This window comes from Sminthopsis crassicaudata, chromosome 4 (assembly GCF_048593235.1).
Source record: "Sminthopsis crassicaudata isolate SCR6 chromosome 4, ASM4859323v1, whole genome shotgun sequence".
In the NCBI taxonomy this organism is placed as follows: Eukaryota; Metazoa; Chordata; class Mammalia; order Dasyuromorphia; family Dasyuridae; genus Sminthopsis; species Sminthopsis crassicaudata.
Window position 1 is genome coordinate 470,557,660 of NC_133620.1, and position 19,592 is coordinate 470,577,251.

Sequence of the window (19,592 nt, forward strand, 5' to 3'; positions counted from 1 at the left end):
CGGGAATTGACGCTCTGGAGCCCCCTCGTGGCCCGCGGCTGCTACTGCACGCTCTCCTAGAAAAGTTCCGCTTCGGACTCCATTTCCCAGAATGCCCATGAATTTGAGGTATATATTTGTACTGGGGACGAGGGGAGAGGCCCCCTGTTTCCCAGACACGTCATGTAATAGATTGTGGGAATGGGTCCTAAAGGAGAGGCCCGGGTTCGGCAGCTTGAGGCCAGACTTGCAGCTCGGGACTCCTGGTGAAGGAGGGAGCGGTGAGGACTGCGCAGGCGCAGCCCCAACTTCTTCCTCCCCAATGAGGGCGGGGGAGGCAGAGCGGGAGGGGAGGAGTGCGCATGCTCTGACGTTTTTTCTGGAACCAGAGGGGTGGGAGAAGGTGCGAGGTCTGTGCAGGGTTGCGGTGTGGTGATGAGTGTTCTGAGACCTTGCGCTGCAGTCTGTTAGGAAGGAGCAAGGCCAGGAATTTTTTTTTTTTTTTTTTTTTTTTTTGCCTTATATCCTCTTGAAATATTCAATTTAATAAAAACATAGAGGTTGGAAAACAGTTAAGAGAAACTAATCAACACACTACACAATTCTGATAGTATATGCTTTAAAGATCAAAATTAACATTACTTCTTATCTATTAATGCAATTTTGTTATATTAATTTATATATAATTTTATTAATTGTAATATTAATAAATTATATTAAATTAATTTATGTAAATTAATTAATTTACATCCCCCTCACTTGAGCTCAGAGATCTAACCAAATTAGCTTAGATTTAGTTTAAAAGAAATAGTTCTCTTTTATGCTAGTAACCCCCTGGATACTTCACGAATGTTTGTTTAGCCCCATAAAATCACCATCCTCCAAAGGATGCTCTCTGTCCCTCCTATTTTTGTGTAGTTAAAAGGAGTTTCTTTCTCTTCCAGAGAAATGGAAATTCTATTGTGATCCTTTAGCCAACAAGACACAGAGGGCTTCCATAAAACAATGTTCCTTAGTTGTGAGAGAGGGAAATGGTTAGCCCTACTTGAATGTCAGCCTATCTTTCTCAGTATAACAAATCATACTATTCTCTTACCAGCCCTACTATTACATTGTCTCTATGCCTCCCAAGACCCCTCCTTTGTTATTGGATAATAAAGCGGATCCGCTCCTTCTCTGGGGATCACTGCCTTCGCTGAGATTGCCAGTGTGATCTGCTTTGTTAACAGTTATACATATCGCTGTTAATAAACTGATGTTGCTCAAGAGCCTGTTCCTCAGTCTACCTTTATTAAATTTACTCAAAATAATGCCACATTATACATCTGTACCCTCCCCCTGTGCAAAGGAGGAGAGTATATTTTCTAATTCCCCTGGGTCAAGCCTTATTCTATGGAAGTTCTTTTGTGTTTCTCTGGATTCTTCATGTTCATTTCTACAGGTGCAATATTAAACCACGGCATTCATGCCACACAATTTGTTTAGTCTTCCCCAATCAATAGGCTTTTTTTTTTTTCCTGCTGTTCAATCATGTCCAACTCTTCAGCACCCCATTTGAGGTGTTCTTGGCAAAGACACTGCTATGATTTGCCATTTCCTTCTCCAGTGAATCTATTTTGCCAAGTTATCAGAGATTTAAGTGACCTGCCAGGATCATTCAGCTAGGAAATAGCTGAGACTGGATTTGAACTCAGATCTTCCTGATTCCAGGACCAAGTACTCCATCAACTGAGCCACCAGCTGCCTCTTAATGGGCACTTTTTGGCCTACTTTTCTAAATGAAAGGATTTATTTAAAAAGTTCTTTCCAGGATGACTTTTCTGTTATTTTAAATAAGGCAAATATTCTTGCTAAAGCCTTCTCTAACTACAAAAGGTTTCACTCAAGGATACGTTTTCTGATAGATAATAAGTTATGCATGCTGGCTAAAGACATTTCCAAATTCATCACAGTCAAAGGATTTTTCTCCAGTGTGAATTCTTTGATGATAAATGAAGCGAGTACTCTCGCCAAAGGCTTTTTCATATACATTACATGCAAGGGGTTTCTCCCCATTATGAGTTCTTTGATGTCTAATAAGATTTGCTCTCCTGCTAAAGTTTTTTCCACATTCATTACATCCGAATGTTTTCTCTCCAGTGTGAGTTCTTTGATGTCTAATAAGCTTTCCTTTCTCACTGAATGCCTTCCCACATTCATTACATGTAAATGATTTTACTCCCGTATGAGTTCTCTGATGTCTATTAAGGCATCCCCGCTCCCGGAAAGCTTTTCCACATTCACTACATGTGAAGGGTTTCAGTCCAGTATGAGTTCTTTGATGTCTATTAAGGCATCCTCTCTCCTGGAAAGCTTTCCCACAGTCATGACATTCAAAGGGTTTCACTCCAGTATGAGTTCTCTGATGTCTATTAAGACATCCCTTTTCTTGGAAAGCTTTCCCACATTCCTTACATTCAAAAGGTTTCACTCCACTGTGGGTTCTCTGATGGCTAATAAGGGTTTCTAATTTACTGAAGGTTTTCCCACATTCATTACATTCAAAGGGTTTCACTCCACTATGGATCCTCTGATGTCTTTTAAGGCAGCCCTTCTCTCTGAAGGCTTTCCCACATTCATTACATTCAAAGGGTTTCACCCCAGTATGAGCTCTCTGATGTCTATTAAGGCTCCCCATCTGGATGAAGCCTTTCCCACATTCATGACATTCAAAGGGTTTCACTCCAGTATGATTTCTCTGATGATAAATGAGATGTGTTCTCCGACTAAAGGCTCTTCCACATTCATCGCACGCAAAGGGTTTCTCTCCAGTATGAGTTCTCTGATGGCTAATAAGGTTTCCCCGTTGGCTAAAGCCTTTTCCGCATACATCACACTCAAAAGGTTTGACTCCAGTATGAGTTCTCTGATGTCGAAGAAGATGTCCCCTCTTATTGAAAGTTTTCCAACATTCATTACATTCAAAGGGTTTCATGCCAGTATGAGTTTTCTGATGATAAATAAGGTATGCCTTTTGGCTGAAGGTTCTCCCACATTCATTGCAATCAAAGAGTTTGTCTCTAGTATGAATTCTTTTAAGTTTGGTCATGCTCCCCCTGGGGTTGAAAGCTTTCCCATACTGGTTACATCTATAATGTTTTTCCCCAATACAAATTCTCTGAAGTTCATTAATATTTGACCTTTTGCAAATAGCTTTCCCACTTTCATTGTATGCAGGTAGCTTTTCTCCAGCTTGTTCTCTATGAAATTTAATTAGATCTGAATGGTAAGTAAAGGGCTTCTTGTGTGTGCTATACTTAGAAAGAGTCTTTCCCAAGGAAAAAGTATTACATGTAATTAGATCTGAAAAATTCCTGAAATTCTGTCCAAGTGTCTTGTATTTAGGAAGACTATTTTCCATACTGCCTCTCCATAGTGCAAGAAATACTGACTCCAGACTAAAACTTCTTCCAACAGAAGTTGTTCTGGAAGTGACTGTTAATTGTTGGGAATTTCCATCCTGGTTGCCCATCTGGTTCTCTATGTCGTAGTTTCCAACTTGTCTCATTTTGGGATACCAGGGACTGTCATTTAGCTGACTTTTCTTTGCTGATGATCCCATGAAAATGTCCTGAATTACATTTGAGTCCTTGGTTTCAAATATGGTCTGCCAATTAAGATAATCTAAAAAAAAAAAAAAAAAAAAAAAGAAAAGAAAAGAAAAAAAAAGAAAGAAAGAGAAAAGGTCAGTGATCAATTTTTTTTAAATGATCACTTTTGACTGTATTGAAAAGAACTTTCATTATACCTTTAACTTTTAAAGTTACACAAAGAACAAGATTCTAATTTGAGTCATGGAGAATAAGTACTAAATAAGGAGAACTGAAGTAAGGATAATTATAAAAATGCTGACTTTTAATTTTATTCACATAATATATTTTTTTTCTATATCTATATGTACAATCATGGGATTAGAAGCACTGTTCCTTCTTCTAAAGTTCCTTACATCATAAAGATATGCCAAAGATTATCTAGCAGAAGAGAATAACTCTACAAGTTAAAACAGCTTTCAAGAAAAACATGGCCTGGTCACAAGAACTTGAAGTAAGTATACTTGGAAGAAATTAGAGGTAAAAAAGAACAAATTGGACAGTGAATAAAATATTTATAAGGTAGAAAACAGTTAAAGGAACAGAACTCAGGTGAATAGAAAAGAGAAATAAGAACTCAATAACTATATAATATGAAAAATAAGAACAAAGTCAAAACATTTATTTCTGTATGTATGTAAGGCAATGTACTTATAATTAATGTAAGGCAAATACTATTAAATATAAGGAAGGAAAACAGATTAAGGAAAGAAAAGTTAAGACTCATTAGATTCCCTAAAAACATGGGCACCATATTTCATTGAATCATAGAGGGAAACTACCCAGATATATTAGAAGTAGTGGACAAAGTTAAATAGAAATCATCTATCAGTGACCTCCTGGGAGAAAAAAAAATCAAATCAGGAGAATGAAGAATTTCTTTAAAAAAAAGAGAGAGAGAGGAAGAGGAAGAAGAAGAAAGGAAGAAGAAGAAAGGAGAAAGGAAGAAGAAGGGAGAAAGGAAGAAGAAGAAAGGAGAAAGGAAGAAAAAGAAGAAGAAAGAAGAAGAAGAAGAAGAAGAAGAAGAAGAAGAAGAAGAAGAAGAAGAAGAAGAAGAAGAAGAAGAAGAAGGAGGAGGAGGAGGAGGAGGAGGAGGAGGAGGAGGAGGAGGAGGAGGAGGAGGAGGAGGAGGAGGAGGAGGAGGAGGAGGAGGAGGAGGAGGAGGAGAAGAAGAAGAAAGAAGGAAGAAGGAAGAAGGAAGAAGGAAGGAGAAGGAGGAGAAGAAGAAGAAGAGCCAGATCTCAAACTATACCATAAAAATGTACTCATCAACACAATCTGATACCGGTAAACAAACAAACAAACAAATCAATAAAAAAATTAACCAACAGGAAAGATTAGGAACAAAAGATGTACAAATAACTGAACAGAATAGTAATCTAGTGACAATGCCTTCACATGGTATAGAAGCACTATCCAAGGAACTTCTGGAAAAACAGAAAGCAGTCAGGGTACTAGGTTTAGACCAACATTTCCCACAACAAATTCTAGAGAGATAAATGCTGAAATAAACACATTAGTCAATTGGGGAAAAGACACAATATGGATGGGGAAGAATTCTTAGACAAACAAGGAATAGCGAAGATCACAGGAGACAAAACTGACAATTTTGATTCTGAAGCTTGAAAAAATTTCACTCACTCACCATGACAAGGGTCAGCGGGGCCTCCTCCCTCAGGCTGCCGTGGCGCTTCTCCTCTCTCCAAAAGGGAAATCACATCCACTTTAGAAACAGGAAGCCCTACATGCAGGCATAGAAATGATAAAGTGCTAGAACCAGAAATCATGCAAAGAACTAAACTGTCTACATGGTAAAGCTAAGAAACAACCTCTGGAATACATTTTGGCTGGGGTGTGGAATAGAGTGGGATCTAAAGTGACAGGGTGGGCAGTGGGGGGCAGTGAGAAAGGCACCCAGGCTGCATCCTTGTAAAGGCAAGGAGCTCCAGAAAAGATGGCTCACAACGGAAGCCTGTGATTCAGTCAGAAGCTGGACTAGATGCATAGACACAAGGAGAAAGCAGGAGCTCAGAGTGGCCCCGGCTCCATCAGGAGGTGCTCAAACATGTGGATGGCATTCTGGGCCCAAAGTCAGGGCTTGAACTCTAATCTGAATCACTGGGAGGAGCTTGGAACCTAGAGAAATTTCAGATGGATGGATTGGTCCCAGGTCTGGGGCTGGGAAGGAGGAGCTCATTGTACCCCTTTAAGACCTCTGCATCCACCACCTGAGACCCAGCTGCCTTAAGCTTCTATCCAATATGGGCGCTGGGGACAGAAAGACTAAGATTTAGTAACTGTTGCCTACCAGGAGCATCCGAGGGACATGAGCATGTACATCTAAGGAGGATTCAAATATAAAGAAAATGCAGGAAAACCCTGGACCCACGGAGAAGATCCAGCGCCTCGACTAACAGGTGGTAGTGGCATCTGGGTCATACAGGAAACCTGGAATTTTCCCCAAGGCTGGGAATGTGTTTTTAGGTTTTATGCATTAACTATGAATGGAGCATGTGGGGAGATACAAAGCTACTCCAAGACATGGTGTCTGCTTGGGGCAGGACAGAATCCATGTAACCCAGAGTTCCAAGTGCTCCAATGATTCGGGGAAGAGGGAAGTCTTCCTGGAAGAAGCAGCCTCCTAACCCCTCAGGGACATTAAGAATGGCCAGAGACTAAAGGGCCAAGGGGTTCAGGAGGTTCAGGGGATTTCCACTGGGACAAATTCTCTCAGCCTGAGTCAGGGGGCACCTGGGCTCACCAAGGGAGACCAGGTTCTGGAAGTTCTCCAGCATCACGTCCCTGTGCAGGGCCCTCTGGGCCGGCTCCAGATGCCTCCACTCCTCCTGGGTGAAGTCCACAGCCACATCCCGGAAGGTCACCGGCTCCTGAATCAGACACAATCCTGTTTAACCAGGGAGCACGCCTCCAAAACATGTTTCCCTTAATATAGCAACATACAGAATGACTACAACAATTTAAAAAAAGGAACAAAAACCACCAAATAACCACAGGAAATGACGGTTGTAAACTTAAAAGGAAAGTGAAATGTTGCAAATAATGTCAGAATTTTTCAGCGCATTAATCACTTTTGCTCATTTTTCCTACTTTTTATCTTTGTTTATTCTTTAAAAAAATTGTTATACAATATGGCTTTCTGTGGGGGAGGGTGTAATGTCTGGACTAGCTCTCTGGAGGACCTCGGGATTAGCCTGAGTCCTTGGTCTTAGTGAAGAAGTGAAGGAGGTAGAAGAGCCACGAGGCCGGTTAAAGATAGAGTCTGGAATCTGGCGTCTCCTCCTGTATCTGTGGCTGAGAGAGCGTTCCCAGTTGTCCCAGCCCTTAAATACTTCAGTATGATTACATCACTACACCACACTGAGCAATTAAGTGCACCTTTTCAGAGTTCCCAGCCTCTACAGGAGGGGGAAAGGAAGGGAGAAATCTAGACTATGTAAAATGAAAAATACCAATAAACATCTCTTTCAAAAAACAGTTGGGAGGGAAATTTGAAATTTAGTCTAAATTCTCAAATCACAGTCACTGGCTAAAAGCTTTTTACCATTTATTGTTATAACAACCACATACACACATAACATAAAAATCTCCTAGTCAAACTATAATCATTCATGCTAAAATCTATTGATATTATGAAGGCTCTAATAATCTACAAACTTTATACCATCCCTGAGAATAGCCAGAGCATTTCCTGGAGAATAACTGATTCTCAGAATATAGAAGGAACGGGATCGATTTAAACTCATGAAAAGAAGGGAAAGAATCTATTATGGTATGAAACAACGGGGGAAAGAGTAAACTTGAACTCACGGGAACTTCGGCTGAGCAGAAGCCAGAAGCCATTCTCTCCTCCTCCTCCTCTTCTTTCTCTCTCTTTTGAAGATGAGCTGCAAAGAGGAAAAAGTAGTCAGAGGTAGAGACATCGCCCAAGAGCTTCCCAGAGGGCCTCACCCCCAAAACGTGCAGCTCTCCCTGCCCCTCCCCAGACTCAACAAGACACCCCTTCCCACAACGTTCCCAGCTCTTCACTCTGAGCCGCCTTCATCTACAGCACTGAAGGTCCATTCTTCCCTCCTCAGTGACCTTGATCCTTTCACTCTTCACTGGCAAGGGGAGACGCTTAATGATTACAATGGGCCAGAAGTTCTGGGGATACGGAGCCAGCCAATGGCACCCACTGGGCAATACAGAGGAGGGGCAGAGACCCCGAGGTTGGGGTTAGTCGCCATATGCCTTCCTTCCCTCCTAGAACAATTCCTCAGAAATGGCTCCGACCCACTTGTTTCTGTCTCCCACCCACACCTCGTGAGTCTCACTTCTGTCCTCATCTACGAGACACAAGTCCTCGGTGTCAGCGGTGCTACTTGGTTTTCTCCCTGCTCTGACTTCACTCCAGCCCTCTCCGCCCAGGCAGGTTGTTACTGCTGGACCCCCAGCAGTGCCGGGATCAGCTCCTCCCCCCCTGAAGCTCTGGGGGAGGGTCTTCTCCTGAGCTGGGGTCTTTTTTTGGGATATCCCTCTACCCCTTTTACTTGCCAGTAAAGCTGGGACCTGGAGGCCTAAAAGCAAGATCCCTTTCATTAGAACTCTCATCCTGGGGTTCAGATGCCCATTCCCAGGTGAATACTGTACTAGTTAGTCCCTGAGGATCATCAGGAAGTACTCATGCTAAAGAAATGATGGAGACAGAAGGAGGAGCTGAGAAACTAAAGAACTGAAGGTAACTCAGGACTCATCCTGGACGGAAACATTCAAGAACACAAGACAATCCAGTGTTTGGGACCACAACAAAGGAAGAATATCTCCCTGGTGCTAGGATTTCACACAGGCCCTCCAAATTGCTAGGCAGCCTTTGCACCCCCTTCACTAAATCATCATTATCCCTGATCTCCCCAGACCTTCCAAGCCTTCCCATCCTCCCAACCCTTTCCCCAGAGAACTTTGACTTCTACTTTAATAACAAGCCTGAGGCCCTTTGCTGTAATCTTACTCTCCCTCCTCCCCCTCTCTCATCACCCAGATGCCTCCTAAGGCCATCTCCTGCTTCAGCTTGTCTCACCCCTTTCTCCTTATCAGGGACAACCCTTTTACACGCACAAGAAATCCCCATCACTTTCCATCCTTTTTTTCCAGCAGATCGCGCCTTCCATCATCCCCACTCTCCTCAGCTTCCCCCATCTACTGGCTGCTTCCCTACTGCCTACAAACATGCCCTTGTCTGCCCCATCCCTCCATAGCCCCCCATTTGACCCAGCCGTCCCTGCCAGGATCCCCTACCCTTCTTCCTTTTGTGGCTCAATGCTTGGAAAAGAGCATCTATAACAGGGGCCTCCACCTCCTTTGCTCCCTACATACAGTCGCTTCCACCTTCGCCGTTCCACAGAGACTTTTGTCCCCAAGTTTCTAGGATCTCTCAATTTTGAGCTCTGGTGACCTTTTCTCCAGCCTCATCCTTATCGGCCCCTCCGCAACCTCCGCACCGTCCTCAGCCTCTTCTCCAGGACCTTCGAGCTCTGCGGAGCGCTCTCCCCAGTCTGCCCCTCCCTCTTTGGCCTCTCCTCCGCCCTTTTACTAGATCTTCACGCATGTCTCATCTGTAAGACTCCGTGGGACTCCGGACGTATGTGTTTAATAAACATCTTAATCTTGACACGTGCAACATCAATATCTCTCTGTGGGGTTTTTTGGACTAGGTAAAAGATGCTGTTTTCTGCCTCGTTCTCTTGCTGACTGAGACCTGTAGAAGACCGAAGTCTCCCGTTGCATGCTGGGCCGTCTCCGGGCATCCCGGGCTGGCTGTGGAAGAGAAAGGAGGCTCCCACGTTTCAGAGTCCCCCCCCCTCAGTCCAGTTTACTTGCTGCCGAGACCGCCTCCCTGATGCTCTCGCCAGGCAAATCGGAACTCCTCTTTCCCTCCAAACTGCCCGCCCCCCAGCCTCTCTCAAAGGACCCCCCCTCCCGGGCTCTTCCTTTCCTTCCCTGAAGCTCTCTCCTCTCCTCTGACCCCGGCTGGAGGATGTGAAGTCTCAGGCTACAGCTACAGGATTCACAGTCACTTCAGACATCAGCAAAGACAACAAATCAGGGCCTGATTCGGGGTTTTATTGATTCTCTGACCTTAACAAAGTGATGAAGATGTCAACACCACGGGTTAAACCAGGCGAGAAGTCCTGCAGCCGGGTGTCACAAACCTGCCAGCGGGGGGGGGGGGGGGGGGGGGAGGGGGGGGGAAGCTACCGTGCTGGAGGAAATGGAAGGGACGGCTTCAGAAAACCTGGGAGGATTCCAAGAACTGATGCAGGGAGCAGGAGGAGAGCCAGACGGTTCGGACTAACGATGCTCCCGGACAACTCCGAAGGACTCGGGACCATAAGCGCTGTCCGCTCCAGGGCACTCATGGACCCGGATGCACATGAAACACTTTTTTTTTTTTTATTTTTTTCTCCCCTGAACATGGCTGCAGAGGAGCCACGCTCTGCATGACTTCATCACGTGTGGTGGGTTTGTGTTTCACAGCACCCCGGAGGAAGGGAGAGAACCTTCGAGCTCACCCCCGGCCTCCGCCTGGCTGGTGGCAATGCTAGCGGAAGTCCCGGCCTCGCGCCCGGAGACGGCACAGCGGCCAGAAGGTCGGAGCCGCAGGCCTGGCCCAGGACTACGCCGGAGCCCTCCAGGGTCCTCTCCTCACTCCAGTCCGCCCCGCCCCGGGCTCCCAAAGTGACCGGGCTAAACCACAGGCCCGCCCACCCCGCTCCGACGCCCGCCCGGCTCCAGGTTCCAAGCTCCACCCCTTCCAGCCCCAGGCCAGGCCCCTCCCCCGTGACCCACTCGGACTGGGGGTTTGCACTAGAAGCTCCCTGAGGGCAGGGCTGCCTTTTGCTTTTCCAGATACTCCAGCGCAGGGCCCAGAGCCAGGCACACAGAAAGCGCTTAAAGACTCCAAAGAAAGAGGACAAGAAGGGAGAGCCATTCCCGCCCGCACCCACAACCCCACGGGAACGCCCTCACGCTGTTACGGACACGCCTCCAGTAACCGCCCTTTCCAGGCCGCGCCTGCGCACTTCCTTCCCTGAACTCGTCCAGTTAGGGAGGGGAGGGAATTGAGGGGATGGCCGGTCCCAGACGCCGCGCATGCGCACTCACTCACCCCGAGAGCTCAGGGGCGTGGAGACGCACACGCCTAGGAGGGTGGCGAAGCGAGGAAGTGGGTTTGGCGGACGCCTGCCAACGCTTCCAGTCAACGCTGTGGGCTCAAAGCCGAGGACACGCAGAAGGCAGGCACGAGTGTCGGAAGTCGGGCCTCCCAGGATGACTCCCACGACACTGCGCCCATTGCGCCCGTTCTCATTGAATGGCTCGGGGGCACGAGACCCCCAGAGTCTCCCGAAGCATTCTGGGAAGTGGAGTCCAGGAACCGTCACGGCCCGCCTCGGCCGCGCCGCTCGGGCTCCGTCAGAACTACATGTCCCAGATGGCTCTGCAGTCCCCTTTCTTTGCCGGAGAGGCTGCATGTGCGCCTGCGCACCAGACCCAGGCAGGACTGCCCTGAGCCCTTGTGGCCGCGTCACAAAGCCAGCGTGCTTGGCCTCGGACTTAGCCTCCCAGTGTGGAGCGCCACCTTCTATTAGTCGAAGCAGGGGGTTATTGCCTTTTTGCCTCTGGGTCTCTCCCCTTGCGACTGTTCCCGATTCCTCCAGGCACTTCTTGCACTTGCATTTTGACCCAGAGCCAGGCCAGCTTCTCTCTGGCTGAGTCCTGGGAAGGCCCCGTGAGGACTAGGCCGGAAGTACGAACAGGGTGGGGGTGGCCGTGGGTCCCAGACCGGGCACGAAGGACCCAGTGCCCGCCGATGGGCGGACTGTGAAAACATCAAGTTTGAATTTGGCTACAAAATGAACGGCACGTCTTGTCAATTTCTGCGAAGGCCCCCTGACCTCTGGGCACCATCTTGCCAACTTCTGCCCTTGGGCAAGGAGAAAGGAGGCGAGAAAAGGAGTAACTGTGCCACTGGCGTTGGAAACGTTGAAACAAGCCTGCAGTCGGTCGGAGTGGGGGCTCTCCGGCATCTTCAGGCCCCCAGGGACAGCCAGCCAGACAAGGGCAGGTTCATCACCCAAAGCAAATCGAGGGCTGTAGACAACTATCCCGAAAAGTCCGAGGCTAAGGCAGCTGTCCCGAAAAGTCTTTCCGAAAAGCCTGGAAGAGGTGGCCACCGAAAGGCTCTTGAACAATTAGAGAAATTGCAAACAGCACAAGAAACTCTCCTGGCAGAAAATGGAAGCAGAAGGAAGTTTCAAACAAATCAATGAATGATGATTCCATCAGTATTTTTACTTTTCAGCCCTGTGGTTGGAGTGGTTGGTCATTTCCTTCTCCGGTTCATTTTACAGATGGGAAAACTGAGGCAAACAGTTAAATGACCTGCCTAGGGTGATACAGCTAAGCAAGTCTGAGGCTGAATTTGAATTCAGGTCTTGATTCCGGGGCTGGCACTCTATCCACTGTTGTCTACCTTCCATTTTTTATTTTCTGGCTTACATGACAGTTTCGGAAATAATTCATATGTTTGCTAAGCTTGTCATTTTATAAAATTAAAATTCATGCAAACTAAAGAAACACATTTAAGAAATCAAAACAGCATAATGAATTTAAGCTTTCTAAATCTTTTCTGGACTAAGGTTAAACTATTAATTTGGCCATTTTTAATCTTTAGTACTCTGGAGAATTCCAAGTTCTTCCACAAAATTACAGTTTATCTGTTTCTATTTTAATTTTAGTTTTAGGAATCTAAAAACCTATAGAAAAGTCGATACACTGGCTTTTTCTGTGCCATGTCCAGAGTATTAAAAAAGATTTTTTTTTCAAGCAAGTTTTAATCTTTTGAGACCCAAGTCTTAATAAAGCTGAACCTGAAGTCAGAAAGAATTCTTTTCCTGATTTCAAATCTTGCCAAATCAGACACTAGCTGGGGAAATCACTTCGCTCTGCCTTAGTTTTCTCATCTGTAAAATAAACAGGCGAGGGAAATGGCCAACACACACCAGGGTCTTTGCCAAGAAAACTTCAAATGAGGTCATGAAGAGTCATTGAAGTGACCAAATAAGAAATTTCCATTCCTTTCAACAAGTAATGATGACTTCTAATTTTCAGTAAGGTTCAGAATTAAATAAATCCTCAGGTGTGTTTTCCTTTATTCTTCTCAATCTTCAGTGTGAACAGGTGGGAAGGAATTAGTTTAGGCTACTGAGAATCTGAGAATCCCAGAATTTTAGAGCTTGTATATATGAGTCTAGAACATTCCCTCCATATTTGGAGTCTTGAAGCTTCTTAGGAGCAGATATATTATAGAAATGAGAGAGAGTAAGAACTTTTCTCCAGGAAATTTAGTGTATATCTTCTAATTTGACAGTATGTAATGTTTTTTTTTTTTTTTGGGGGGGGGGATACAGAAGAGATTATCTCAGTTTCTTTTGAAGACCACCTCATAGACAAAAAGGATTGTATTCAAAGATAACAGGTTGTGTATATGGCCTATAACACTTTACCCCTTTGTCTTAAAAGTTACTTTAATAACTGACAGATTTATGAGATAATACTTAAAAGTGCTTTATTTATAAGCCCACTTACATATACAAAATGAAAACTTAAAATATATTAGGAAGAACCTAGGAAAGATTCTAAAAAACATTTCTGCATGGCATTTTTAGGGACAGCCATGGACTGATTGTGATGTGTACCAGGAGAGAGAATACTGACATCAATGTGGTCTCTAACCCCTTGACCTTCTGGTGTAGTAGTATTACTCCTCTCCAGCTTATTTATTTTTAATTCTCACATGTCATCTGTTGAGTACATACAGCACTGGATTTGGAGCCAGGGTTTGAATCCTTGTTCAAAATTACTGTGTTAGGGGCAGCTAGATGGCGCAGTGATTAACCCACCAGCCCTGGAGTCAGGAGGACTTGAGTTCAAATTTGCCTTCAGACACTTAACACTTCCTAGCTGTGTGATCCTGGGCAAATCATTTAACCCCAATTGCCTCAGCAAAAAAAAAAAAAAAAAAAAAATTACTGTGTCACCCCAGACAAGTCATTTAGTATATCTCAGTCTCATTTTTCTCTTCTGTCAAGTGAACAACTTGACTTGACCTCCATGGTCCCTTCTAGCTCCAAATCTCAGATCCTACAGTCAAGCAAAGCAGGATAAAGGTGATAGTGTAGAAGAAATCCCCTGCTGATTATGGGTTGGTCTCAGTGGTGAGGACTTTCCAATTCTGGATTGATGGCAGTTCAGTGCAAATGATTCCCTCCTTAAATTTGTTATGCCTCTAAAGTACAGAACCAACCCTGAACATAGACTGGGACTAGGATTCAGATTCTAGGATGAAGCAAAATGAGACAATCGGGGAAAAGATACTTTGACAAAGTATTGGTTCCCATGGATGCAGTTCCTTAGTATTAATAAAGAGAAATGTCCCCTCAAAGGGCATATTGACACCCTGAAAACAATGGGTGTTTAAAGCTTTGACTCTTCAAGACTAGATTTTATATTTAGGAGAATTATGACAAGTGTCCCAGTTTCGTCCCCTGGATTAAGTAAATCTTTTTTTTTTCCCCCCCCTAAGGCTGGGGTTAAGTGACTTGCCCAGGGTCACACAGCTGGGAAGTATTAAGTGTCTGAGACCAGATTTGAACTCCGGTCCTCCTGAATTCAAGGCTGGTGCTCTATCCACTGCGCCACCTAGCTGCCCCCTTGGATTAAGTAAATCTTGATTGTTTCACTGTCTTTTAGCAGGAAAATAACCTAGCTTTCATGGCAGGAACCTTGTAGATGATGCAAAATTGTCCAGTCTATATGAAATAGGTGCTGCTTCTACCACATAAAATGGACTCTTTATCTAGCAAGCCCAGACTAGCCATTCATCTCTTCCAGCTGTCCACCCCAAACATCTTCCAGCTCCCCTGCTGCCAAGAGCTGCCCCCTACTTTGAACACCACTTCCATACTGGACGACGAGAAGAACTTTCTATATTCCCTTAAGGAATTAACATACCAAATTCCAAACTCTCACCCTGGTAACTGGTGAGCAAATGAGACCCAGGCCACCAAATCAAACACTTCTTCCCATTTCTTCCAGGCACGGTGGCACTTCATAGTCTTTCTGCTTCTTCATCTTTCCTCAGTAATCAAATCAACCCTACTATAGTATCATTGTTCATTGAAAATGAGTGACAACTGCTTGTGAATCAACTTATCACCCACGATGCCCCTTTGCTGTCCTCCATTTTGATATATATATATACTGCTTTCTAACTGAATGAAAGTCTTTGAAGAGACTTTTTCCTGTTTCCTACATCTAGCACACTCCCTTGCACATAGCATGTGCTTAAGAGATGTCTGTTTAAGTTTCATTTAATGTACTGGGGGGAGAAGGGAACTGGCGGGGTCCTGGGCAGCCTACTCCACTTGGACACGCCCTCTTTCCCTACAGTACAGGGGATGAAATTTATCTCTATGCAACTTCCAGCCATCTTTCCCAGTTTTGCTCCCTGAGCCTAAGCAAAACAAGCCAGACAGACCCTGCTTTCACTTAACAGCTCTTCTAGTTCTTGAAGAAAGCTCTCATTTTGTCCAATGTTTTCTTCAAGCCAAACATCCTATTAAACCAAATGATGTTTATATGAAATAAACATCATCCTGGTCATTCTCCAATTTAATAATGTCCTCCATCTCCACCACATCTTACATACACCCCTTTCTCTTCCCTCCCAAACATTACACCCCAGTTCAGGTCCTCATCACCTCTAACCCGGCAACTGCAAGATTTTCTTAATTTGTGTACTGCCTTGAATATCTGCCCTTTCCAATTCACCCTTCACTCACCTGCCAAAGTGACTGTCTTTAAATACAAGACTGCCCTGCTCCCCTATTAAGAAAACACTATATTTCCTATTAACTCCATAATAAAGTGTCTTTTTGACATTTAAGGCCCTTCACAATCTGCACCCAAAATATTCTTCCAGTCTCTTATTCACCTCCAAGTGAATTATGATCCACCCACACTGATCACCTTAGCATTCTCTCATGTGATACTCCATTCCCAATCCATGCTTCTGTACTGACTGTCCTTAGGCCTGGAATGTACTTCCTCAGCCCTGTCTGTCAGAATTTCTCAGCTTAAGTGCCATCCACCTTGTACATGAAGCCTTTTCTGATCATTCCCAGGAGTTACTGCCTTTCTCTTAGAATAGTCTATATACCCCTCCCTCCCTCTCACACACATACTGTAATAAATATTTATTGACTAACTCCTTGTCACTCAACTAGATTTACTTTGCTAAGAAAACTATTGTGTGAATGTTTTAAGATGACTTTTAATGTAAAACAATAGCTAGTAACTTGATTAGTTTTAAAAACTCTGCTGTTTCCTGAAGGTAGGACAATGTTTTTCTTTTTTAAAGAATTTTATTGACAATTCTTAAGGGAGGAAGAAAAAAATAAAACACTACCCAATCAATCACCCCTTGTCTGGACAAATGAAATAGCCTCATAATTGGTCTCCCTGCTTCAAATCTATTGTTTCTATCCAACCTTAGCTGCCAAAGTGATTTTCCTATATTTTAGATAAGATGATACTTCCCCTCCACACTCAATAAAATCCAGCAATTCCTTATGTCCAAAGTTTAAAAATAAACTCCTTGGTTTGACATTTAAAACTTCACAACTTGGTCCCTTTTTCTATCTTTTTTCATCCTTTACTCTTTCCCACATAATGGGCCACTTGCTGCTCACAGAACACAACACTCTACCTCTGTTTTTGCCTAGACTCTCCAATTCTTGAAATGTTCTCTCCCTGCCTTTTACCTTCCTTGGATTCCTCCAACATAGCCCAAATCCCAACTTTTGAAAGAACCCTTTCCTTATTGTCCCAGCTATTAATACCTTCTAAGATTATTTTCCAGTAGTTGTACTGTGTTTATTTGTGTGTACACAATTATTTACATGTCTCCAGGAAATTTTTTTTTGTACGCATAGTGTTTAGTACATAGTAAAAAAAATTAATATTTTAAGTAACTTGTGAATTTGATTTTTGTATTGTCTTTTTTCATTTAGAACAGTCTTTATTTATATTTATCTCATATCACATCAGTCATATTTCAGCCCGAAAATTCTAGCCTGTCAAGATATTTTTGTATACTGATTGTCATGGTGTAATGTTTTAAGTAACTTGTGAATTTGATTTTTGTATTGTCTTTTTTTCATTTAGAACATTTAGTCTTCATTTATATTTATCTCATATCACATCAGTCACATTTCAGCCCCAAAATTCTAGCCTGTCAAGATATTTTTGTATACTGATTGTCATGGTGTAATGTTTTAAGTAACTTGTGAATTTGATTTTTGTATTGTCTTTTTTTCATTTAGAACATTTAGTCTTTATTTACATTTATCTCATATCACATCAGTCATATTTCAGCCCCCAAATTTTAGCCTGTCAAGATATTTTTGTATACTGATTGTCATGGTGTTAATTATGGCTTCCAGCTTTGGGTCATCTGCAAATCTGATAAGCATAACAACTAAGTAATTGATAAAAATATTAAACAGTACAGAACTAAGCAAGGACATCAGAAGCATTCCACCAGACATATTAACATTGAATCATTTCTTGTATTGATCACCTTCAAAACATTTCACTCCGGTATGACTTTTCTGATGTCTAATAAAGCATTCCCTCCCACTAAAGGCTTTCCCACATTTGTTACATTCAAAGAGATTCTCTTCAGTGAATACTTTCATGTGCACTAAGATGTTTCCTCGGGATGAAGCTTTTTTTTACACTCATTACAATCAAAAGATTTTCCTCTCACATGAGTCCTCTCATAGATAATAAGGTTTTCTCTTTAAGTAAATGATCTTCCACATTCATTACAAGCAAAAGGTTTCTCTCCAGTATGTGTTCTCTGGTGAGTAATAAGGCTTGCCTTTTGGGTAAATGACTTCCCACATTCATTACATGGAAACAGTTTCTCTTTAGAATGAGTTCTCTGATGGCTAATAAGGCTTGCCCTTTGGGTAAAGGTTTTCTGTGCTTTTTTCACAGTCATTACATTCAAAAGATTTTCCTCTCACATGGGTCCTCTGATGCATAATAAGGTTTGCTCTTCTAGTAAATGATCTTCCACATTCATTACATGCAAAAGGTTTCTCTCCAGTATAAATTCTCTGGTGGGTAATAAGGCTTGCCTTTTGGGTAAATGATTTCCCACATTCATTACATGGAAACAGTTTCTCTCCAGTATGAGTTCTCTGATGGCTAATAAGGCTTGCCCTTTGGGTAAAGGTTTTCTCACATTCGTTACATGTAAAGGGTTTCTCTCCAGTATGCGTTCTTTGATGAGTTATAACATTTCTTCTCTCACTGAAAGTTTTCTCACATTTGTTACATGGAAAGGGTTTCTCTCCAGTATGACCTCTCTGATGGGTAGTAAGGTTTCTCCTCTCACTGAATGTTTTCTTACATTCATTACATGCAAAGGGTTTCTCTCCAGTATGAATTCTTTGATGGTAATAAAGTGTCCCCTCCTAAAGAAAGTTTTCCCACATTCATTACTTTCAAAGTGTTTGGCTCCAGCATGAGACCTCTGATGAGTAATAAGGCTTGCTCTCTGAGTAAAGGTTTTCTCACATTCATTACAAGTAAAGGGTTTCTCTCCAGTATGAGTTCTCTGATGAGTAATAAGCGTTCTCCTCTCACTGAAGGTTTTCTCACATTCGTTGCATTTAAAAGGTTTCTGTCCAGTATGAATTCTTCGATGTGTAGTAAGATGTCCACTCTGTCTGAAGCCTTTCCCACATTCATTACATGCAAAAGGTTTCTCTCCAGTGTGCGTTCTCTGATGTATGATGAGGCTTATTCTCTGTCGGAAGCCTGTTCCACATTCATCACAAGCAAAAAGTTTTTCTCCAGTATGAATTCTCTGATGGGTAATAAGATTTCTCCTCTCACTGAACTTTTTCCCACATTCATTACAGGCAAAAGGTTTTTCTCCAGTATGGATTCTCTGATGCGTAATTAGGTGCCCTCTCCTGATGATGGGTTTTCCACATTCATTACAAACAAAGGCTTTCCGCCCACTATGGTTTCTTCTATGTATAATAAGATGTCTCATTTGGCCAAAGACTTTCCCACATGTACTACATGCAAAAGGTTTGTCTCCAGTGTGGACACTCTGATGACTCATTAGGTTTCCCTTATGGCTAAAAGTTTTCCCACAGGTACTACATGCAAAGGGTTTCCTCCCAGTGTGAGCTCTCTGATGACTAACTAGATTTCCCCTCTGGCCGAAAGCTTTCCCACATTCATTACATTTAAAGCATTTTTCTTCATTTTGAGTTCTCTGTGGTATATTAGCATGTCCCTTTTTACTTTCTCATTTTGATTATGTGAAAAAGGTTTCTTTCTAATATGAATCACATTATGTTTAACTGAACCTTTTCTGTCTCTGAAGAATTTCCCATATTTATTACATTTGTAATGTTTCTCTTCATTACAAACCCTCTGGTGTCCACTATGATTTGATCTTTTGCCAAATACTTTTTCACATACATTAGGTTCATATAGCCTTCCTATAGCAGGCATTTTATGAAATTTAATTAAATCTGAGTGATAATTGAAGGGTTTTTTGCATTTGGTATACTTACAGAGGTCCTTCTGAAAGAAGAATCTATTACTTGTAATTAAATAGGGAAAACCTTTGAAGTTTCTTCCAAGTGTCTTGTATTTTTGGAGACCTTTCCCCATAGTTTTTCTCCATGGTGCAACAATATTTGATTCCATATTAAAACTTCTCCCAAATTTATTATAATTAGGTACTTTCACATTATGAAGAGATTTTCTGGAAGTGATTATTATTTTTCTGGATTGTCCCTCCAGGCTGTCCTTTTTCTCTAAATTAACATTACA

General features: G+C 43.0%; 1 protein-coding gene and 1 pseudogene across 1 annotated transcript; both read right to left on the reverse strand.

The window, feature by feature from the left end:
• Positions 1-1,441: 1,441 nt before the first annotated feature.
• Positions 1,442-10,986, reverse strand: LOC141540375 (uncharacterized). The gene is made up of 5 exons (XM_074264328.1): positions 10,774-10,986; positions 7,437-7,513; positions 6,370-6,496; positions 5,254-5,349; positions 1,442-3,642 (listed from the first exon to the last, which is right to left on the reverse strand). The coding sequence occupies exons 2-5, from the start codon at positions 7,467-7,469 to the stop codon at positions 1,892-1,894; spliced, it is 2,007 nt and encodes a 668-aa protein (XP_074120429.1). The 5' UTR covers positions 7,470-7,513; positions 10,774-10,986; the 3' UTR covers positions 1,442-1,891.
• Positions 10,987-16,765: 5,779 nt separating this feature from the next.
• LOC141540379 (uncharacterized) lies at positions 16,766-19,177 on the reverse strand (annotated as a pseudogene).
• Between the last annotated feature and the right edge of the window lie 415 nt (positions 19,178-19,592).

Coding starts and splice junctions, on each gene's coding strand:
- LOC141540375 (XM_074264328.1), bottom strand. CDS start 7,469: ATGGCTTCTGGCTTCTGCTCAGCCGAAGTTCCC. Junction 6,497..7,436: donor TCTGCTCAGCCGAAGTTCCC/GTGAGTTCAAGT, acceptor TGTCTGATTCAG/GAGCCGGTGACCTTCCGGGA. Junction 3,643..5,253: donor CCCCGCTGACCCTTGTCATG/GTGAGTGAGTGA, acceptor TTTTTTTTTTAG/ATTATCTTAATTGGCAGACC.